We start from the raw sequence: 20,184 nt of genomic DNA, 5'->3' as shown, positions 1-20,184 counted from the left end.
CAGCTTGGCCATGTTCATGTTTTCCTACAACTCTCCGTAGCAGCATGGCTCTTCCTGGCAGCAGGAGCATTGCTGGGTGGAGTACCTTGTGTGAACAAGAGTGCATTGGGAAGCTCTTTCCCAATTGGGAGCTCTGGTCAGTCCCTTATTTTCTGGTTGCCAGTATGGCATAACATCTCTCCCTCACCCTTTAAACAGTGCACTGGAGAAATGAAAAATATCTACAATGTATGTGTTCAAAACTCCAGCCATCTGGAGGCAATGATAATGGCACTCCTTTATCATGCTTTACCCCATATCTTGAGCAGACTATCTACAGAAATGACCTAAGCAAGGGTAACTGTTTTCCTTTGTCCAGTATCTTACTGTTTGCATAGCCAGGAGGTGGTTGTTGTGAACTATCCTGAAGTCTTGCAGGAGCCTGCCTCAGCTTGGATAGTCCTGCTGTTGCTCAGAAATGATACAGCAGCATGGGTTAACTCATAGCATCTTAATCACAAAGATGTTTGCTTATGCTTCAGATGACAGTGTTCTGGTGGCACAATAAATACAGAAACACTACCTGGACCGTCATCTTCTATCCAGCTAGTCTGACGTACTCAAGTGACAGCTTCACTATTTCTCCAGGCTGCGAAAAAAGTTATCCTATCTCCAAATCCTGCAAGGTGTGGCTGTTCTGTCTTCTGGGGTGGCTCAGCCCTCCATCTGGTGATGAGGATTTACTGGAATGAACAAGAAAGTGCAACAAGCTATCCTACTTCTGTCTAGCTCCCAGGAGAGTCATGAATTATACACAGAATAAACAAATAACCTGATATGTCTGTCATTAGATCATAAAGAACTTTAATAATTCATGCAGCTTGCAAAATCCTTACTAAGACCTACCCTCCATAACCTTATCTTTGCAGAGGGGGATGGGGTCTCTTCAGCCTCCACTCAGATTGCATCTGTAAAACAGAAGGAGTCAGTGAGGAAGAAGGTCTTATCATAAAACTTCATCTCTATAATGGGTTGCAAAGCGACGTGCAAGAGTTATCAGCCACTGGGGTCTCAAGGGATGCTGAAAATGACAAGTGGCTGCACTGGGTGAAATTTATGCAGATAGCGTGCTTCATAAAACTGACACCTATTCACTTATTTATTAAATCATTGTGTTTCAAGTTCAGATTTGTGACAGGTTTTGAGATCAGGAGCCCAGTTCTAATTCTGCGCGATGAGAGTGCAAACATGGTGGAACCCACGGGCTTCTCTTGCTCCTGATGTGCATCAGCAAGTGTGCCATAGAAATTTAGTTTCAAGATATAAAATAAGAGCATAGCTTTCAAAAAACCAGGGAGTCTTATGGCATTAGATTAGCTTTGGCTCTGAACAAAGGAGTAAATTGTTTTGAGTAGCACGTTGCTGGTATCACCAGTACAGGCCCAGTAATGGTAGCTATTGCCTTTGGCTTGTTTTGTTTGTGTTACAGTCCCGGAGTTGTGTGCTGGTGCTTCTGCCACCACCATGTGAAAGGTCAAAGTATGTGAGCCACCCATCCCCATAGCAGCAGGAACAGTCGATCTGGATGTCCAGATGTAAATTCAATAACTAATTTATTCCTGTTGTAAGGCAACCAAATTCAGTTTTGCTTCTGCAGTTGGTAAGTGGCTTGATTAAACTCCCCACATGGCAGAGGGCTTCTTGCTAAACTTTTTCTGTCTCCCAGTTGAAAATAGCAAACGGTTGTACCATCTCGATGTGCTCAGTTCTGCTTCTGCTGACAGAAGTAGGAGTCAGTGGCAATGTGCTGAGGTCAGATTTACCCCTTAAGACTGTGAGGATTAATTCTTGCATGTTTTCAGTGTCTTTGGGGATCCTTATATGGAGGTCCTGCCAAATAACACCCTAACATTTAAGCCTGGCTGACTCATTGTGTGATGGCCTGAAGATGAACTCTAGGCTGGTAGGGATGGGAGGAACTCGATGATGGGGTTCATGACTGGAAGTGCCTTTTGGGCAAGTTGCTCTCCTCTACCATATGGTCGGCAGAAGATACTTATTGTGGTTGCTTTGCCATTTGTTCTTTTCATTGCAGTATCAATGAGGGGCACGTGCACGCACTTGATCAGAAGAATGCAATGCCTGTGTGGGGGCCTTTTGCAGCACTGCTGGGCAAATGTACCAGCTAACACATTCAGTGACTTCTTCTTTCTGTTGGCAAATCATCCACCAACAGATTGCAATTTTCCTCAAACCTACTCTTAGGCTTTAAATTATTCACTGAATTATCCTTTGGCCTCCAGGTCCTTTGCATATCAAATACCACAAATCAGCTTTTTGTGAAGTTTGAAATTCAAGATATTTTGATTGGACACATAGCTCTCAAAGAATAGTTATTGTGGCTTTTTGTCATACTGGGAGGGCATTTCAAGTGGGGTCCTGCAGGGATCTGCCCTGGACCTACTTTTATTCAATAGTTTCATTAATAACTTAGGCAATGGAATGGGAAATACACTTATAAAATTTGCAGGCGACACTGAGCTAGGAGGGGTTGCATGTACTTTGGAAGACATTATCAGAATTCAAAGTGATCTAGAAAAATTGAACGGCAAGCTGGGTATCAGCAAAATGAAATTCAGTGAAAACAAATGCTAAGTGCTGCACTTAAGAGGGAGAAATCAAATGTACAAATACAGAATAAAGAGTATCTATCTGGGTAGCAGTGTGGCAGAAAAGATCTTCAGAATTATTGTGGATCACAAACTTTGAGTCAATGAAGTGCTGTCATAGCAGAAGGGCACGTTTATTCTGCAGTGTACAGTAGTTTCTTGGACAAGACTGGGGAGGTGATCTTTTCCTCATACAGAACTGGGTTTGACTTCTGTAGGAGCACCTGGTTTCACTTTTTGGCATGAGCCTTTGGAGATGTAAGTAAGCTGTAGAGAATCCAGAGTAGGGGAACAAAAAGGATGGAATGTTTAGAAAACAGTGCAAAAGGGGGAAAGCTGGAAAAGAATGGGTTTGGAGTACAAAAATTAAAGAATTGAAAGGCAAAAGGTGCGACAGAATAATGATCTTACAGTTCTTAGGAGCATGTTGTAAGAATTTTTCAGTGTCTGCTGTAGGTGGGTTAAGTGGGAAGAGGGAAGTGAGATTTAGGGTATATAAGAAGGGAACTTTTTCACCACATGGTGAAAAATGGAACTGGAAGAAGGTGCTGTGGGGATCTTGGGCTCACCTTCAGCTGAGGATTTAAAGAACAGACTAGACAATACTTCATGCAGAGAGTTCAGCAAGTAATGCTGGAAGAGGAATTCCTGAAGCCGCTGCCATTCCACACATCGATGAGTGACTGAACACCTACTGCCTGTTGTGTTTTGAGGTGGAGTTAGGCCTTAAATGGTTAATGCTTCTGTTTTCCAATAGAGAAATCATATTTAAGGAACAATTTTCCTCCTGCCCTAAACGTCATCGATGGCAAGTTGGTGGTTACTCTTGGTTTTCCCACAGGTACCCATAAGAATATTTGTGCTCAGAAACCATTAATGAAACACAAGTTTTCTGTATAACTGTCAGACTATTTTCCCCTCACTTTTTGCCCAGCTCTACCCGTCTGTCAGATTCCATTGTATTGTTACACTTGTTGGGGCATCAGACTGGGGTCAGGATGGATCTGGTAGGGGGGTTGGCACTTGCTTTCTTTTTTTGCTTTTTTTTTTTTTTTTTGGCGAGACATACCCTGCTGCAAAAAATCTTAAAGATGTAGCAGACAAAAGATAGGAAGAGGAACAGGCACAGAAAGTTAGTGTTTGAATCAAGGAGAACAAAGTAATTTGGTGATTAGCTATGAATGTAGAACACACTATACCACTATCTTTCCCTTCCATGTTTTTTAAAGCTCTTCTTGGGATATAGTTTTAGTATTCATTTGTCCCTTCCTTCCCTCCTATAATAATGTCAAAGATGCTTTCTTATTATAGGGGAGAGCAGATGGTAGAGGTGAATAATGTCTTGACAAATACTAAGAAAAGACTAGTCCAGCAGGCAAATTTTTCCTACCTCTCCTTTATATAAACACCTGTGCACATATTTAAATTGAAAAGGAGTCATAAACTGACGGTGTGGGAGGCTTGATAATGTCTGGAATCAGAGTCAGTAAGTTCTTTGGTTATTTTGAAGGAAACAGGTGCTCTCCAAGTTGTATCTTTGGGGAGGGTTGAAAAAGGCAACTTCAGTTTCCTTGATGGATAAATATTGGCTCATGTGGGGTTTTACAGCCTTGGTATGTAAGAAATTATGAAAACTCAGGGGGCATGATCGTGCACATACATGCATGTGTGCGTACTGACACACATGCTATTATAGTTAGAGGATTAGGCATCTTGAAGGAATAAGCCAATTATAAGAAGTTCCTGCATGGCAAAAAATAGACAACACAGTAATTAATAACGTTATTAAATAGCAATATTTGGGCACTGAACCAAAGAGTATGAATCAGAGTGAAGCATTCTTGGCTGAACACACTGCGTGAAGTATAGACACTTGTACAGAACACTCTCTGTGTAGAACCCAGTAAGCTTTGGGGCAGTATATCTACTTAGCAAGTAGTTTTTTCCTCTTGTCCTTTCGTGTTTGTGTGAATCTTTCTCTTATTTTTTGGGCCAGGAAGGCATCAACAGAAAAGGACTGAGTGTCCTTTTTTTTTTTTTTTTTTTTTTTTTTTTCAAACATCCTCTCTTGCTCACAGCCAAACAAGCACTCTCCTAAGGCTGCTTTAAAAAAAAAGAGAAGTGTCCTCAAGCAGAACACTAATTTTCTTTCTTCTTCTCCTTTTCCTGTGCCTTTGTAAGAAGCTGCTTGCAATGAGGCTTATATTCATTAGTAGCAGTCATTGTGTGACTGCCTTACCCACCCATAGGTCAGGGTGCAGAGGTGTGACTGCAGGCTGTGAAGGGTCAGTCCTGTGTACCCTGAGGCACCGAGGGGCAGAGCGGCCCTGGGCTGAGCTGCAGTGGACTGTCCTGGTGCTGGCCACAGGCTGTCAGCTCATGTCTTGCACTGGTGGCTTGTCTGTCTCCAGCTTCTGTACAGAAGACCAGGACTCCAGGCTGCCATCTGTTGTGTGCACAAGCGTGTGAGGATGTGGGCCAAGGACAGTCTGTCTCCTGTCTTTCCAGGCAATTCTCATTTTCTTTCAAAGCCACACAGCTGGAGCAGTGGTGTAGCCCCACAAACCAAAGTGGACATGCACAGAAGTCTCTGCAACTGCTTGGGTCACCTAAAGCATGAAACATGCCCTAAGCAAGGTTTGCCGTGACTAGTGGCAAGGCACAGGCGCCCACAGAGCAGGAGTGGGACAGGCGGGATGCTTTGCTGCCTGGCCCTGACTGCAACACCGGTGACGTGCCTCCTGATGTGCTGCTTGTCACAGTAATATTTTTGAAGCTCTACTGCTTTTTTTTAAGCCTACTTTATCTCATCTTTAAGAAAAATCAAATATGCTAATTATGAAATCAATTAGCATTTTTGTAGTTTTCTTTGGAGAGGCAGTGATAAATGGTGTTGTGTTTTCAAAATCACTTACGTCCCTCATTAAATGTTGTGCAGGAGGCTGTAGAATATACAGGGGAAGGAAACAAACCTTTTTTTTCAATGCAAGGGATTTTTAATGTATATCCTGAATGTGTGATCATGTTTGTGCATGCAGTAGTTGTAGAGTTATGTTGGAAGGGTCCGGCAAAGGCAGAGCCATCTGAGATGAGGATCACTGGGGTGTGCTGTGCATGTCACTGTTAAAGGGGACAGGGGATGGCGGGGCTGCCAGGCTGCTTGCATGCGGTTCCTGTAGGCACAGAGCTCCTGAGTGCAATTGCAAATACTTGAGCTCAAAGGTTTTCTTCTCACCCATGTTAATTCACTACAGAGGATGCTAGAGTGGCACTTGGTTGACAGGGGAGACTGCGTGCATGGCTCATAAAGGGAGCCTGGTGGCTTTCTGTGAGCGGCACTACATCCGTGCTGGTAGCTTCCCAGTCAGTGCATCAGCTGTTTTCTTTATGCTTTATTTGTAAATGCCATTTCACAAGAGCAGTAGGGCACTCCAGGCTGCGTGTTTTGAGGAGTTATTGCTCCTCAAGCCCTGTAACACCACCTGAGGCGTGCAGTAATGGGCCAGGAATGCAATGACTGTCATGTCTTATTGCTTACAGCTTCCATAGGAGACACGCTTCAGAGAGAAATCTGCATGTTCATAATGGGCTATCGGTTTCTTTACCCTCTTCATCCTTGCTACAGTTGTCTTACATAAAATTAAGTGCAGTGGCCGTAGGAGAGAAACAAGAGGCAGAAGGTCAACCAAGACAGAATAATAATGGGGTTTATGTATTTATTTTTTTAAATAGTAGCTTTCAACCCAGCATACAGCAATTGAGATGAAACCTAATTCTGGAATGTGACCCACTCTAAAGACTTCTGGTCATGGACATTACCAGAGCTAGAGGGACATAGTAATGGGTCAGTACACACAAGGGCTGTTGCCAGTGCTTCGGGTAAGGGATGTGCTAGTCAGAAAAAAGAATTTTTACTATCACTGACAAAAGCTCTCATATAACTATACTACACCAAAAAAGGAAGCTGCTTCTGCTATTACATTGGTTTTTTTTTAATCTGGAAACCTGGTGTCATGTATGCAGAAATCCCCTTCTGCCTTTTTTGATAGTGTAATGCACTTTTTTTTTTAGTAGTGGTATCTAAAGCTTGTAATACAAGGCTTAGCTGGACTTTTTGGGAAACTGCTGGTCTGTAAGGTTGAGAGCCAGGTATCATGAGGCTGCACAATTGAAGGGAATTGCAGTCTTTCTCATGAATGAAAAAGTCAATGGATTTTCCCTAAAATAGTAGTACTTCTTGGGGCGGAGGCAGGGGGTGGAATAAGTTTAAAAAAAAATTTTTTTAAACAAATCTGCTGACTAAATTTAAATTAATTCTAAATCCCAGCCCAGCTGAGTGCTCAGTGTCTCTTTTGCATATACCAACAGAGCAATAGTGATGCCTCTGTCTTCCTCTATAACTAATCCTCTCTGAAGGCTTGGCCATAGGTGACACTTATGTGGATATGAGCAGCTGTTAATGTTGATGGATACTGCTCAAGATGGACGTAATTTTCCCTTGCTGTGGTGGTGTAGGTGTTCCTGGAGGGAGCTGACACAGGCAGGTGTCACTGAAATTGAGGATTTTGCACAGAGCTGGAAGTTAAGGAGAAGTGTCAGCTCCACAAGTCTTCAGCAGGATTTCTTGGACCTGTGGCTGAGTATGAGCATATAATTGTGGGGTTTTTTAGTTCACCGGACAAACTGGAGGAGGGGGAAAAAAAAAATCAGTTTTGGTGTTTCAAGGCTTTTTTTAAATGACTGACTTGTGTAAAAATAAATAATTCTTGGTGACAATACATCAGAAGGCTTATGGGTAGCTTTGGGCAACCTGAATATGCCTTTGATGACAAATGAAATGTTTAACTGAAAAAGGAAAAGAAGTACTCAACCCACCCTCCTCAGCTCTGTTTGTGACCCATTATCTTTACATTGGCTGTCCCGCCAAAGGCTTTGCTTTCCCTCCCTGGCAGAAAGGTGGGCTTGCAGATGTCTTCACCCATCTCCTTCCCTGGACTTTCCCTCCTCCCCAGCCAGGCTCCTGGAGAGAAGAGAGTACATTGCCTCTGCAGGAATGTGGGAAATAGCTAGTTATACTGGAAAACTGGGAAGATCTAGTGTGCACAATTAAATCTTGTTTTCATCTACAGCCTTGCATGTTATTAACTGGCATGAATTTTGACTGTGTGAGTAACACGCGTCTGTCTGCCAGTTCTTCCCTCTGTCTGTTTGTCTGCCCCACCCCTCACAAGTGATGCTTCAGCTCTGGTCTGCTGGTTGTCTCTGCATCTTTCTGCTTTGATATTTCTGCCCAACTTTTGGGCCGTGTTGCATAATTCAGAGTCCTCTGTGGCCTTGCTTCTTAGTTGGGTTTCTTTGCTCCATGATCTCCCTGAAAGCCTTTTCTGTGGCTTTGCAGGTGGTAGGGGAGCGTGTGTGGGCTTCCTGCAGAATGTCACTTTGCACAAAGAATGAAATCACTTGGTGAGCCTAACCAAAGTGCAAAACTCTTGAGCTGGTCTTCTCATTCCACCAGCGGTTTGCCATGCTGCTGGTCTTACCTTGTGCTCCTTCCCTCCTTTCTCTGGTGTAGTGCTGGGAGGTGAATGTTGCTGTGCAAAAAGCACCGAAGGCAGTGCCAAGCGGTGCAGAGGTAATCGAGTGTTGCATTTCCAGGTCAAATGGGAGATTTGACATTTTGCGTGGCCAGGGGCTGGAGTCAGGGAATCTCATTAAAAGAAGGAGAGTTATCAAATTCTGTGGATTTAGAAGAGGGGTTTTTTTGTTGTTGTTTTTAACTTGGTGTTACTGTTCTAAGTGGAAATCTGTGTGGATGAATATATTGGAGGGTGTTGTGCCTGCTGGAAGCCCTGGCAGCCAGCTCCCTTGCTGTGGCAGGGATCAGGACGAAGGAGATGCCATGTGGCAGCTCCTGGCTCTTTCTGCTGCCCCGAGAGGCAGCTCTGCCCATGGTGGATCTGGCAGGATCGGTGCCTGGCTCGGACTGGGCTTAGCTGAAGGTGCAAAGCAGCTGAGCCTTTGGGCAGTTGATGTCCTGTGCTTGGCTCCTGGCTCTGCCCAGGTCCCTCCCGCTGTGCCACAGCGATAATCCATGGCTGCAGAAGGCCAGGCACCGCTGGTCCGGCCGTGGCTCTGCATGTGCTCTCTGCCACAGAGCCCTGCTGAAGCAGTAAGCTGTTTTCTGTATGCCACGGCACTTCGACCTTGTTAATCACTCTGGGCTTAAATAATTATCTACTGCAGCTGTTTATATAAGGAGAACAGACACACACACCCAGGCCTTGCAATTTTTGTTGTACTTTTTTCCCTTCTTTTCTCTCTGTGGTGCCTTGTGTGTAAATTTTGAAGTGGAAGTTGATAACCTGCCCCAGCCGTAATTCTCAAAGCCGCATGTTCTTGGTATTCTGCCTGCACCTGGTGCTGCAGAAAGAGAGCAGTTAACTTAGCCAAGGGCACAGATTTTCTCCCTCTCCCTTCAATCACCTTGCTTATCTACTAAGTGTCAGGGCTCTGACTCTTTCTCTCTTTCTTTCTCTCCCTTTCTTTTTCTCTCTTTCTCTCCGTCTCTTGCAGTATGCAGTACTGGGCCAGGAGGCTGGAGCAGGAGATTGATGGAGTGATGAGGATATTTGGTGGAGTCCAGCAGCTCAGAGGGGTAAGCTGTCTGTCTTTTATCTGTGCTGCCTTCCTTGTGGCAATGAATGTTCTCATCTGCAGAAATCACCTGTGTGAATACTTGCAGTAAGTCACCCTCTCGGCTCACTCCATGGGCAGGGCCATAGCTGGCTGTGCTTCTGGTTGCTGATCAATTTGATGCATTTATCGAGTGTGTGGGAGTGAGTGTGTTTTGTATCTGTCTGTCTCTTGGGCTGCATGTCACTACTCTCTGAGCATGTACCTGTGTTTTTTTTCCTATATGACACACTAAATGTATCTTAAATCCAACTAACCTTTCCTCCAGGGACTGAAAGTAGTTTAATTTGTGTTTTAATTTTTAAACTTCTGTTGACAAAGCAGGAGATGTTCAAAGGATAATATGACTAGCTGTTGCAAGCTCTGTGTTTTTAAATATACATTGCAGATAAAATTATAGTTCTTGTTCGGCTTATATTTCCAAGAGCCACAAACCAAAACCCTGTTACTGATGCTGGCATCTGCCTCCTGCTCCCAGACATAGCCCTGGGACCAGGGTGTAGCAGGCTGTGGAAGCCAGAACTCCTCTTGTCCTGGCAGCAGTGCTCTGGGTTGGGCTAGGGCAGGTACTGAATGGCTTCATCGTGGCTTATTCGGTTTGTGGATCTAAGGGTCTTTAAGACCCTCTCTGTTTCCTCTTCCCAGTACTATTGTGCTGACTAGCTGTTTTAATTTCAAATTAGGGTTATGGTGTTAATCTAAAGAAAATGGGCTTTTCTAGCATGATAAACTTGTTGCCCCAGAAGAAAGTATGGGGTGTATTGTGTTTTCTCATGGCAGTGGCATGTTCTTCTCAGATACCAATGATTTATAGGCCTCTTGCTGTCTGTCTTAACACTAGTAGCTATACTGGCTTCAACAGAATTGTTCATGTTTTATACTATTGGTTGTAACCCATTGTCTAAACACAGAAGTTTCACTACTTTCTTTTGAATGCATTTTAAAATTACTTCAACTGAAGGCTTACAAAACTCTTCAAAGCTCCTCTGTTCATTTGTGTTCATATTTGAGCTCTAGAGTTGTGTATCTGGGCTTTGCTTGCATTCATTTCAACTGGATTTATATAAACTTCATGTGCAGCATGAAAAGTCTATATACTGCTTTGGTTTTAACAAATATTTTTTATTGTATCCACACATTTGTGCAATGTAGTTTTGCATGTTGGCAGGGTCTTAGAAGCAGAGCCCAGGATGCAAGTTTTCCAGGCAATACATAGGCACAACAACCAGCATACTCTTTAGCAGAACACATGAAAAAAAAGACTGCTACTACATTTTGTACATGTCCTCTCTTACAATTTATTCTTATTAGCTTTGATTTTGCTCCTTTGCATGTTAAATAGGTATATAATGTAATTTTTTAAATGCCATAATTAAATAGAAATTACACCTCCAATTTGCCAGCACTTGACTCGTATTGGCCAGTCAGTCAATTACAGGTAAGAGAGCTTCCCACTTTTTCTGTTTAATTCTTAGATAGAACACAGTGCATTACTTTAATAGATTCATACCAGATAAAATGACTGCAGGAGGACTGAAAGGTTTTTTTGAAATCTGTTTTGGAAGCTTCTTGTGAAGGGAGGGAACTGTGCACAATTATTGCATCTGGTAAACGCATAAACTACCTGAAGCCAAGAAATGAGCTACTGAAAATTCCAACATGCAGCCGTTAAAACATCAGAAAGGACTAGTAAAGGCTGTATGTGAATCTCCAGGGGAGAACTTGCGATGTGGCGTTCAGATTTGGTTTATAAATGCTGTATCAAGTGAATGACACTTAAAGACCATATCACTTGCTAGTGCAAACTAGCATAACTTCACTGTTGTGAAATAGTAGAGTGCTTCATCCTAAACAATTTGGAGCTATACTCACAGGGAGTCCTCTTGCCCACCAGTTGCACACAGGTTCATCTGGGTAGCCCTATGGGAGCTGTTTAATGTCATAAAGTGGTACTGTAACCCACTATGAGACATGGATTTTAAAATAATCCATATTCTGCTTCAGCCACACTTGAAATTTAGAGGGTAGCAACTAATTATTGAGGTTGGGACTTGGTCCCATGCTTCCCTTCTTGTAAAAGGCACTACCTGGGCATGACTTGGACTTTGCAGCTCACATTGCTCCATCATTGTGCTGGCTTGCAACTGGGATGCAGGTGCTGGAGTCCAGTACCAACTCAGGGAGCTGCGGTGTACCCTGGCACAGAGCAGGCAGGCTCAGGGGAGAAGGGAAGGCGACAGAGCAGTGGACCTGAAACATCCATCTAGTTGGAACCGAATCCCACCCACTGGGATTTCTCAGGAAGGTTTATTATTGAGCAAGAATAGATCCATGTGGGGCAGGAAGGACAGAGAAAAATGGGGCAAGTAGAGCCTGTTTTTTTCCAAAACTTGCTGATGTTATTTGGGATTGCCATGTTAGCCTGGGAGATTCAAAGTGTCTTCAGAGGAGGGCTTCTGGTGCATAGTGCATAAGGAGTGATATTAGAAGCAGGGGGAAAAAAGTGCTCCAGTGTCACCAAAGAACCAACTGGTCCTTCTGAACTTGGTGCAGGTTGTGGGTCCCACTGCCAGCTCTCATGGCTCTATGACTTGTAAGCACTGGAGGTGGTGCCATTGCAGAAATGGACCTTTCCTTTCCAGTTCAAGTCTGACTATCAAAGTGACAGACTAGTAAATAATAACAAAAATACCCTCCTCCAAGGTTTGTCAGGTTTACTTATGAACATTTTTTTCCTTGGGTTGCTGTGAAAGGATGTGGACCTGTTCTTTGGTTATTGACTGAAATAGTATAACTGTTGTGGCATATGAGGCATGAAATTTATTGTCAGAAACATGGTGTCCAGGAACACAACACTCCTGAATGTTTTATCTCGCTGGAGTACTGCCCACCCAAGAATGATTTTTACTTTTAACTCTTCAGTCATTTCCTAGAGTTGGGGTGCTAAATGTCAAATGCCCCTGCTTCCCTCCTCTCCTGCAGGGTTGACAGGCAGACATCTCGTTTGCTTCCCCTGGGAAGATTATCCAAGCTTTACACCATTCAGATGCTTTGCATTTTTCTGTAGCAATTACAGAGGAGGGCAAGGAGCTCTGAGCTGCAAAGGGGTGTCAGGCCAGGGGCTCTCCTTTCAGTTGTGAGGTACCATCTCACTCCTTTCCTGAAGTCCAGACCTTGAAAAACTGAAGTGCAAATGTTCTCATCGGTCAGACTGGCTGTGGTGGGGCTACATGTATATCTGAATGCTGTAGGCTTGGGGCGGTAGGGAGGACTGTGACCTTGCTGAGTTGATTCTCTGCCCAGTGAAGTCAACATTCATCCCTCTGGATGCGTGGGGTGTAACATCATGTTGGTTGGCCCATTGCTCCAGGCATGCCTCAAAACAAATCCCAGCACTCAGATTAGGGCATGTTGCTTTGCCTCTCTGTCCTTGCCTCTCTTGCAGCTCACCAGAGATAACTGAGAGCACAAATCATTGCTAATTTAACTCTGACTGGCACAATATGTGGAACCCTAAAATCATAGCTGAATAGGTTGAAATTCTTTAAATAATTATTTCTAGAATACTACACTAAAAAATCCAACTCCCTGACTTCATTCTTCTTCTATTAGTGACTTCCTGGCTATGGTAGACTCTTCATCACTCTTCAGGACAAAAAAATGTTTGGTTTTGACATTTTTCTGCACTGCACTACATTTCTGTTTCTTCCAGTGTTTTGGCACAAGTAAAAGTTGACTTTAGTCAAAAGTGGATGGATTTGTTGTGTTTCCAGCCTGGATGGGTTCTTTGTGTTGCAAAACCTGCTCCAGGGTAGATGCTGTGCTCTCCAGGGTAGACTGTGCTCAAGAGGTATTTCCCGTGCTGGTGTAGCCCTGTCCCAGCCTACCAGTGTCCTGCTGTGCCGGCACTCAGGCAGGACTGACGGTGTGTGCTGCTGGGTTTTGTGCCTCACTGAGCAGCTCCCCTGAATGTTGTGTTAAAACTCCCTTGCTGGATAGCCAGGCTGAGGTTCCAAGTCTCTTCTGGCTTGTTACCTAAATTGTGTTTGATCCTATGTCTTCTGAGGTGAGCAGCTAGCTGGTCAGACCATGTCATCGTCCTCCTCCTCCTCACTTTTATCTGTGGCTGCCTGTTAATGGGCTTGTTTCTTTGCTGACAGTCACTGAGGAAGCCAGATCTTTCAGAATGAGATGGGAGAAAAGCTAAGTGATGTAGGTGCTGAGATCCCTTTTCTCCACGGTCTTCCTTTCTGCTCTTCTCTGGCTGTCTTTCCCGAGGGCCACTGCAGTATCAGGGATGAGCCCTCGCCCAGAGGTGTTGTGCAGTGACGACGCAGCCTTTGGCTGTTTGGCAGACAGGCGCTGGCCGGGGCAGGGTGGGGAGCAGAGCTGGGCCCTCGCTGTGCCAGCTCTTCTCTTACTGCTTTGGGTGAACAGAGCTTCAGGTCTGGCAAGCTGGTTGTACCCTCCTTCCCTTTCCTCTGGGCTGTTGAGTGAAGTCATGAGATGGTGTCTGGATCTGCCTCACTGGCGTATGACTGGAAGATATGGGTACTGCTGGCCTTGGTGACGAGGAAACACCCAGTCCATAAAGGGCCCAGTCCAGATGGCCCCAAACCTCAGCCCAGGGTGGGCCCTGGTGAGCAGCTTGCTGGCAGGGCTGGGCAGGCAGCAGCCTCTGCGTGTGCTGTGAGATCCTCAGCACATGTGACTTCACGGAAGGAGGATGAGCCCAGGGAACGGGGAGACTCGTGCTGTGGCCTTTTGGGGTGCAGCCTGCTGCCCATGAGGGGTTTGCTGAATGTGGCACTGCAGAAGTGGCTAGGCTTGGTCCTTGTAATCAACATATTATTTTACTTCAGTGGATTTTCATGTCTGTCTTTTATTCTTGCTTGTTATCTTGTGCTGTTTTCCCAGCTTTGTTTTGCCAGTTTGGCATCTCTGCCTGGCAGAAGTGCTGCTGTTCATTCATCTGGCCTTTTGTGAAAGGGAAGGACAAATCCTGCTGGCCAGGGCTTGGGGCAGAGGGACCAGGATCTGTGCAGCTGTCCCCACCTTTCTCTTCCTTACAGCATCACTAGCAGCTTGCTAGGCTCTTCTGCTCAGTGCTGCTTCTCTGATACATCACCTCTTGTTTTCAAAGCAAGGCCATCCTTGAGATGAGGCAGCCCCGGGTGAGGAACTGGTTGAACTGTGCACAAACAGGAACTTGGATTTAAAAAAAAATAGCATACTATTTTTTGAGTTTTGGCTTGGATCTGAAGAGTTGAAGTGGCATCCACCTTGTATATTACTGCAGTCACTAGCACTCCGCCTGTGATGGGGTCTCTGCAGTATTTCACATGGCTGTGTGAGTGCGTTCTTTACAAGACTGCTGGTACAGAGCTAGAGAGTCTCTGTAATGCCAGCACTCAGAGGTAAGGCATGATTTTATCAAAGGAGCTGCCAAGGTTTTCTGTTCAACATTTTTGGTCTTGGATAACTACTGGCATAATAGTAACATAGGCTAAATCTTCCAAGTAGCTGTGATATTACATGATGGTAAATTTGCTCTTTTGTTTTCTCTGAGTAGAGAAAAACTCACCTGGTCATTCAGTAGGACTGGAGAATTTGGAAAGTGTTTATGGAATTTTAAATTAATTATGCTAGAGAACTGGACCCCCCCTGCACCATGCTCTTCACTCAGTGTCTGAGGAGCACGTCTGCTTCCAAAGGGCTCTGTCACATGGACTGGGCATTTACAGAAGGACAGCAATGTGGTCCTTAGACGTGGCGGAGTTGGGAGTAAGATGCTAATCTTCTGATAATCAATCTAGTACTGCGATCCACAGTTTGGACTTCAAAACACCATCGCAGAGTTCATCTGGCCTTTTCCTTCTGAGGAGTCAGCCCCAGCCTCTGGAGTGGGAGATCAGTGATGCCCAGGGACTGCACTGCACTCAACAGAATTCAGGAAAGGGAATTTGAGCCCAAAGCTTGAGCAAAACACGCAGCCAGCTGCTTATGCTAGAGCAGTGCTGAATGCGTGCCTTCTTCCAAATGCTGCAAGGGAGAAAGGACCTAACAGCTAGTGCCCATCTGGGGGCTGACCCAAGAATATGGCCTCTGTACCCCAGTGAGATGATGGTTCTAAGAGCCCCATGCTCTTGGTTCCCAAGCTCATGCATTATCTGTCTGATCCTTGCTGTTCCTCCCCCCTTTTCCCTCCCCCTCTCCTACCAGTGTGCACACAGCCTGCTTCCGCACACCATTGCTGTGCCCTCCCCTGCTCCTCATGTTTGATAAGAGGAAGTGTGCGATGCCAGATAAACACATTCCTGTTCCAAACTGCTTGGGTTTATTTTAATCTGCCTGGGCCATTCAGCAGCCTCAGCACTCTGTTCAGTGCTGAGTGCAAAGCCAACAATATATTACCAAGGAGGAGCATTTAAATGTCCTTAGCCTCGCAGCGGCTTGGTGGGAGAAGGGAGGTCCTCTGCCACCCTTTGCCTGGGCCAGTGTCTGCTGTTGTTAGCCCCCTTACACCCATCGTCTTACTTTTCAGTCTTTCTCTCTACTAGAACCATATTGCATCTGTACTGGGAGATGTCAGGGAAACATATGCTCCAGCTTTTAGTACATTTGCATAATTAGAGTAATGTGTATGAATAATTTATAGCTGTATGTGGCTGCTCAGTGTGTGACGTTAGCACCCCTTGCTAAATCCTTTTCAGTGGGTGGTGCAGATCCTGCACCAGAGCCATTGTGCCGATGCAGTGTACAGCCTGTTGGCAGATGCAGGAGCCCTGCTTTGAGAGATCAGGGTGTGCATATATATATATGTATGTGGTTTTGTGTGTGTGTATGTATGTATTTAGTGGAGAAAGACAGGCTTTTACAGTTGTAGGGGAAGAGCAGGCTAGAAGTCTCAGAGGCTAAAATGCCTTAGACTTTTAGACTCAAAAGTTGCTTCATTTATGCAGAAGCTGTGAGTGAAAATGTTCTGCAACATTTGAAAGCTGAGGCAGGGATTTTTCCAGCAGGACTCAGGTGTGACTGGTTTGTTAGTTTGTGTGCCAGGTTTATGGGGTTTTTTTAAATGACTTTTTCAGATCGTAAAACTTACCAGCTTGCAGGGTGGGAGGGATAAACTTGCCTGCACTATGTCACAGAGCCTGATCTCAATCATTCAGTCAATAAATAGTAGTAAAGATTTGTCTGGGCACTGCCTCACTATTTACCAGTTCTTTAGTGTGCGAGTTCTCATGCTGGAAAGCCCAGAGTCCCAGGTAGGTTTTCCAGAGGAATGATCCCAGTGGTTGAATTCTGGCATTTATGTTCCAGTTAATTTTAGCTTAAACTATATTTGGTCCTTTCCAAATGCTTGAGAGCCTTGTCTGGAAAGCACTGTGTAAACTGGAATGAAGTGCAGGCATACATGCTTGCTGGCTCATTAGTATTATCCACTGGGAAACTGAGGCAGGTGGTTAAGCTGAGCAGGTCTGCATAATGAATGTGTGGCGCCGCCTGGACAGTTCTCAGTCATGTGTACAGTCAGCAGGTCCTTAGAGGGTATGTGTTTAGAAGGGTAACAGGCATAGTAATAGTCCTTAAAGCCCTTGCTTTGAACCTTTTCACTTTACAGAATTACTTCATAAAGATAATACACTTGCAGCTAGTTGGTGAGTTAGCAAAATCAGAGGGGACTGCCATTGAATTTTATGGAGTCATTTCTGATTTATATTGCTGTCAGTGACAAGTTAAATGAGCCCACCATTCACCAGACTGATGTTCAGGTGCATGCATCTCCTGAGTGTGCTGCTCTGCACTTTGTGTCCAAACACATAGCTGATGTACGAAGCCTGTCAACAACTGTGTTTGTAAGATACTCATGAATATTCAGTGAAACTCCTACAATTGATGGTGTTGCCATTACACAGCCTTATGAATCCATGGGACCAATGAGACCTTGGTCGACATTTCTAGAAACCTCCCTCAGCTAGGTGTCCTGCCCCTGGCTGAAGGAGCCTGTGTGGTCCTCACGTCTGTTCCAGCTTAAATCATGACCTTCAGATTGCATTTGAAAACAAAACAAGACAAAATCCAAACCAACCCTGCCAGAATGTGGGATGAATAATTAGGTGGAAATCATTAAAGTTTGCCTCCTTAAAAACATACATAGATTATTCTTTAATGGAAAGTTAATTGTTTTATTATTCTCTCCAGATGGTTCTTTTCCTTTACATTCACAGGGGAATTGATAGAGCCTGGGACTCAGTCTCCAGTGAGCAGAGCTGGTAACCAAAAATGTAACTCTATCACTGATCAAGATACAAAACAATAGAAAAATATGTATATGTATTCCATCATAGTTTCAGATTTTAAATATTATTTGTAGGCTGTAAGTGCCCCCTCAACTTGAAATGCTGCATGCTGTGGAGTTTGCATTTCTCTTCCCAGTAGGTTTGTCAAGCAAACTGAATCACTACTGAATCCTGGTTTTCTTGCAGCTGATCAATCACTTCCAGATACTGGACTGTGGAGGAGCCTGCAACTGCCAGCACTGAAATACGCAGTTGTACTAAAAGGCTGAAAGAAGGAAACTGTCATTTGATACTCAGGGCTGTTGTATGGAGGAAGCAATAAGATGTCACATCTCCTTTGTTCTGTATGTAGAAACGCAGGAGGGCTTGGGAGGGTGGGGAGAACACAGTGGAGGTGACTTCTCAAGGGCACAGTTGTGGGTTTTATGTTCTAGTGTGGCTTCAACCTGGTAAATTGCAGCTGCAAGCTTGCATGTTAAGTGAGCATATTTATTGTTTCTCATTACAACAGATCACCTTTGACATCTGATGGGAATAACTTGAATGGGCCCCTTATTTTAAACACCCAGCTATGCTGACCTATTGGCCTTCAATGATTCTGCTGGTTTTATAGGTACTTATTTCCTTTTAATTATTTAGAGGTAAAATATTATTGTAAGGGAGGGAGAGAGTGATTCTATGATTAGATCAGCCTCGCCTTCCTCATTGAAGTCCAGATGATCTGCTTATATTGGAGCCTGAGGACCTGTGCTATGGCTAAAGCAGCAGTTTGCTGTTGCTTTACTGAAAGAGATGGCTCTGCTTTTGTGAAGAACTGCCTTTTGGAAGGCTCCAGATCTTGGTAACCTTTAGGGACCTGTGGCTTTCCAACATTTGTATCCTTTGCAGCTTACTTTGATGCTTCATACAATGAGTTTGAGAAACTCCACACTCTTTTGTGTCTTAGGGAAAAGCCAGGCTCTCTCATAGTTTGAGAGTTCATATCCAGAGCAGAAGGAATGAAGGGAGAAAGGAAGATGAACAGGCTAAGGAGGAACTGTCGCAGGAAGGTGATGCTAATGGTTATGGATTCTCCTCTCCCTTCTGTTGCTCTCAGGCTGATCAATACCAACTGACACGTGTGGAGCATCTCCTCTTCGTTTTGATATATTTTGGAGGATTTCTGTGTTTCATTTTTTGGGATTTATATTTGTATTTGGTCCTTGTGATTCAATTATTCACTGGGCTTCAGGTTTTACTGACTTTTTTCCCTTTTCTAACTGACCTTTCACACCTATAACCATCCAAGACAGATTTAGTGTGTTTATTCAGTACCTACCATAACCAGTAGTGTCATGCTTTTTGGACACTGACCATAGTATAAATATTCAATAGTAAGAGCACTGAGAAAAATCCTGTCTGAATGAAATGTTAGATTTGCCTGTGCAAAGAGATGCTGTGAATGAGGCATGGCTATTTCTATCAGGGCAGTTCCCGAAATGCCTGGGTGATGTGTCTTGGACTGGTGGCAGGGACTGGATGTCTGCATGTGTCAGAGGAGCCACTCCAGAGATTGTTTAAGCAGTAGCATTAGTTATCATCTGTTGGATGCCCAAGCGAAGCCTTTGCTTGTAGCTAGGAGGCAGGGAGCAGATTTTCAGTTCCCTGCTGTGACTGTAAGGCCAGGTAAATAGAGAAGGAGGAGACAGCAGGGGGTCTATATGACTTGAGGAGCAAAGAAGCTTGTAATGGTAAACGTTGGATTAGTCTTAAAAACAAGTAGGTCATTGAAGATACCCTGGTTGGTGAATAGAAAAAGAAAGGTAGATTTATTCCTTGTTCTTCTAAAGATTTGTTACACTGTAAAGCTCGCTTTACTGCTCAGCGTGCTGTCATTTTGAATTTTGGAAGTTTTGTTTCTGTTTTTGTTAGTGGTCCAGTAAGGATGACACTGGACCTGAGATTAGGGACTTGGGATCTTTAGAGGAGCCTTGGTTCCCACTTCCTCTGGGTATTGTGAATAAGCTGGGCTTCACTCTAGTGCTTGCTGGGAACATCAGCTGTTGTTTCCCATTCTTGCTCTAGCAGGGATTTGCCTGTGACCCCACGGTACTCAAGATGAATTGGTTAAAATTCTGTCTTGTCTCTGCCCCTTTTGCAGAGTGCTAGCATGCAAGGAAAACATCAGTGTCCATCCCTGCGTTTTGTAGAGGGGTAAGGTTGGCTACTCAACATCCAGTGATAATTATTTGATATGAGGTATATACATAGAGTATTCTTAGCATCAATACTGTATATGTCTGATTTTGAGAATGAGAGTGCCAGTGTATTCTTAAACTCTCAGTGTCTTGGTGTTCATTGAGAAAGAAATCATAGCGTTGTAATACCGTGCTTACATCTAGTGCATTTCATGGCTGATTATTAAAATTACTTGCAAACAAGTGTGCTCTCACATCTCAATACAGAAGAGAAGGAAAACATAACAATCTGTCCACTGTAAGTAGGTAAATTGAGGCTTGGGTGAGGGAAATCGTTACCCTGCACAGTGAGTCTGATGGAGG

The 20,184-nt window shown here is 44.2% G+C and overlaps 1 protein-coding gene across 1 annotated transcript in view; it reads left to right on the top strand.

The window, feature by feature from the left end:
* The window catches only part of CACNA2D2 (calcium voltage-gated channel auxiliary subunit alpha2delta 2), a 226,879-nt gene that overhangs the window by 13,963 nt on the left and 192,732 nt on the right, over window positions 1-20,184 (top strand). Inside the window, exon 2 of the mRNA XM_074914169.1 lies at window positions 9,222-9,303. Coding sequence (XP_074770270.1) covers window positions 9,222-9,303 — 82 coding nt within the window. The remainder of the gene's footprint in view (window positions 1-9,221; window positions 9,304-20,184) is intronic.

Source organism: Athene noctua, chromosome 10 (genome assembly GCF_965140245.1).
Source record: "Athene noctua chromosome 10, bAthNoc1.hap1.1, whole genome shotgun sequence".
NCBI classification, from domain to species: domain Eukaryota; kingdom Metazoa; phylum Chordata; class Aves; order Strigiformes; family Strigidae; genus Athene; species Athene noctua.
Note: the sequence above shows the minus strand (reverse complement) of the source record. Positions and strands in the feature narration are given on the sequence as shown.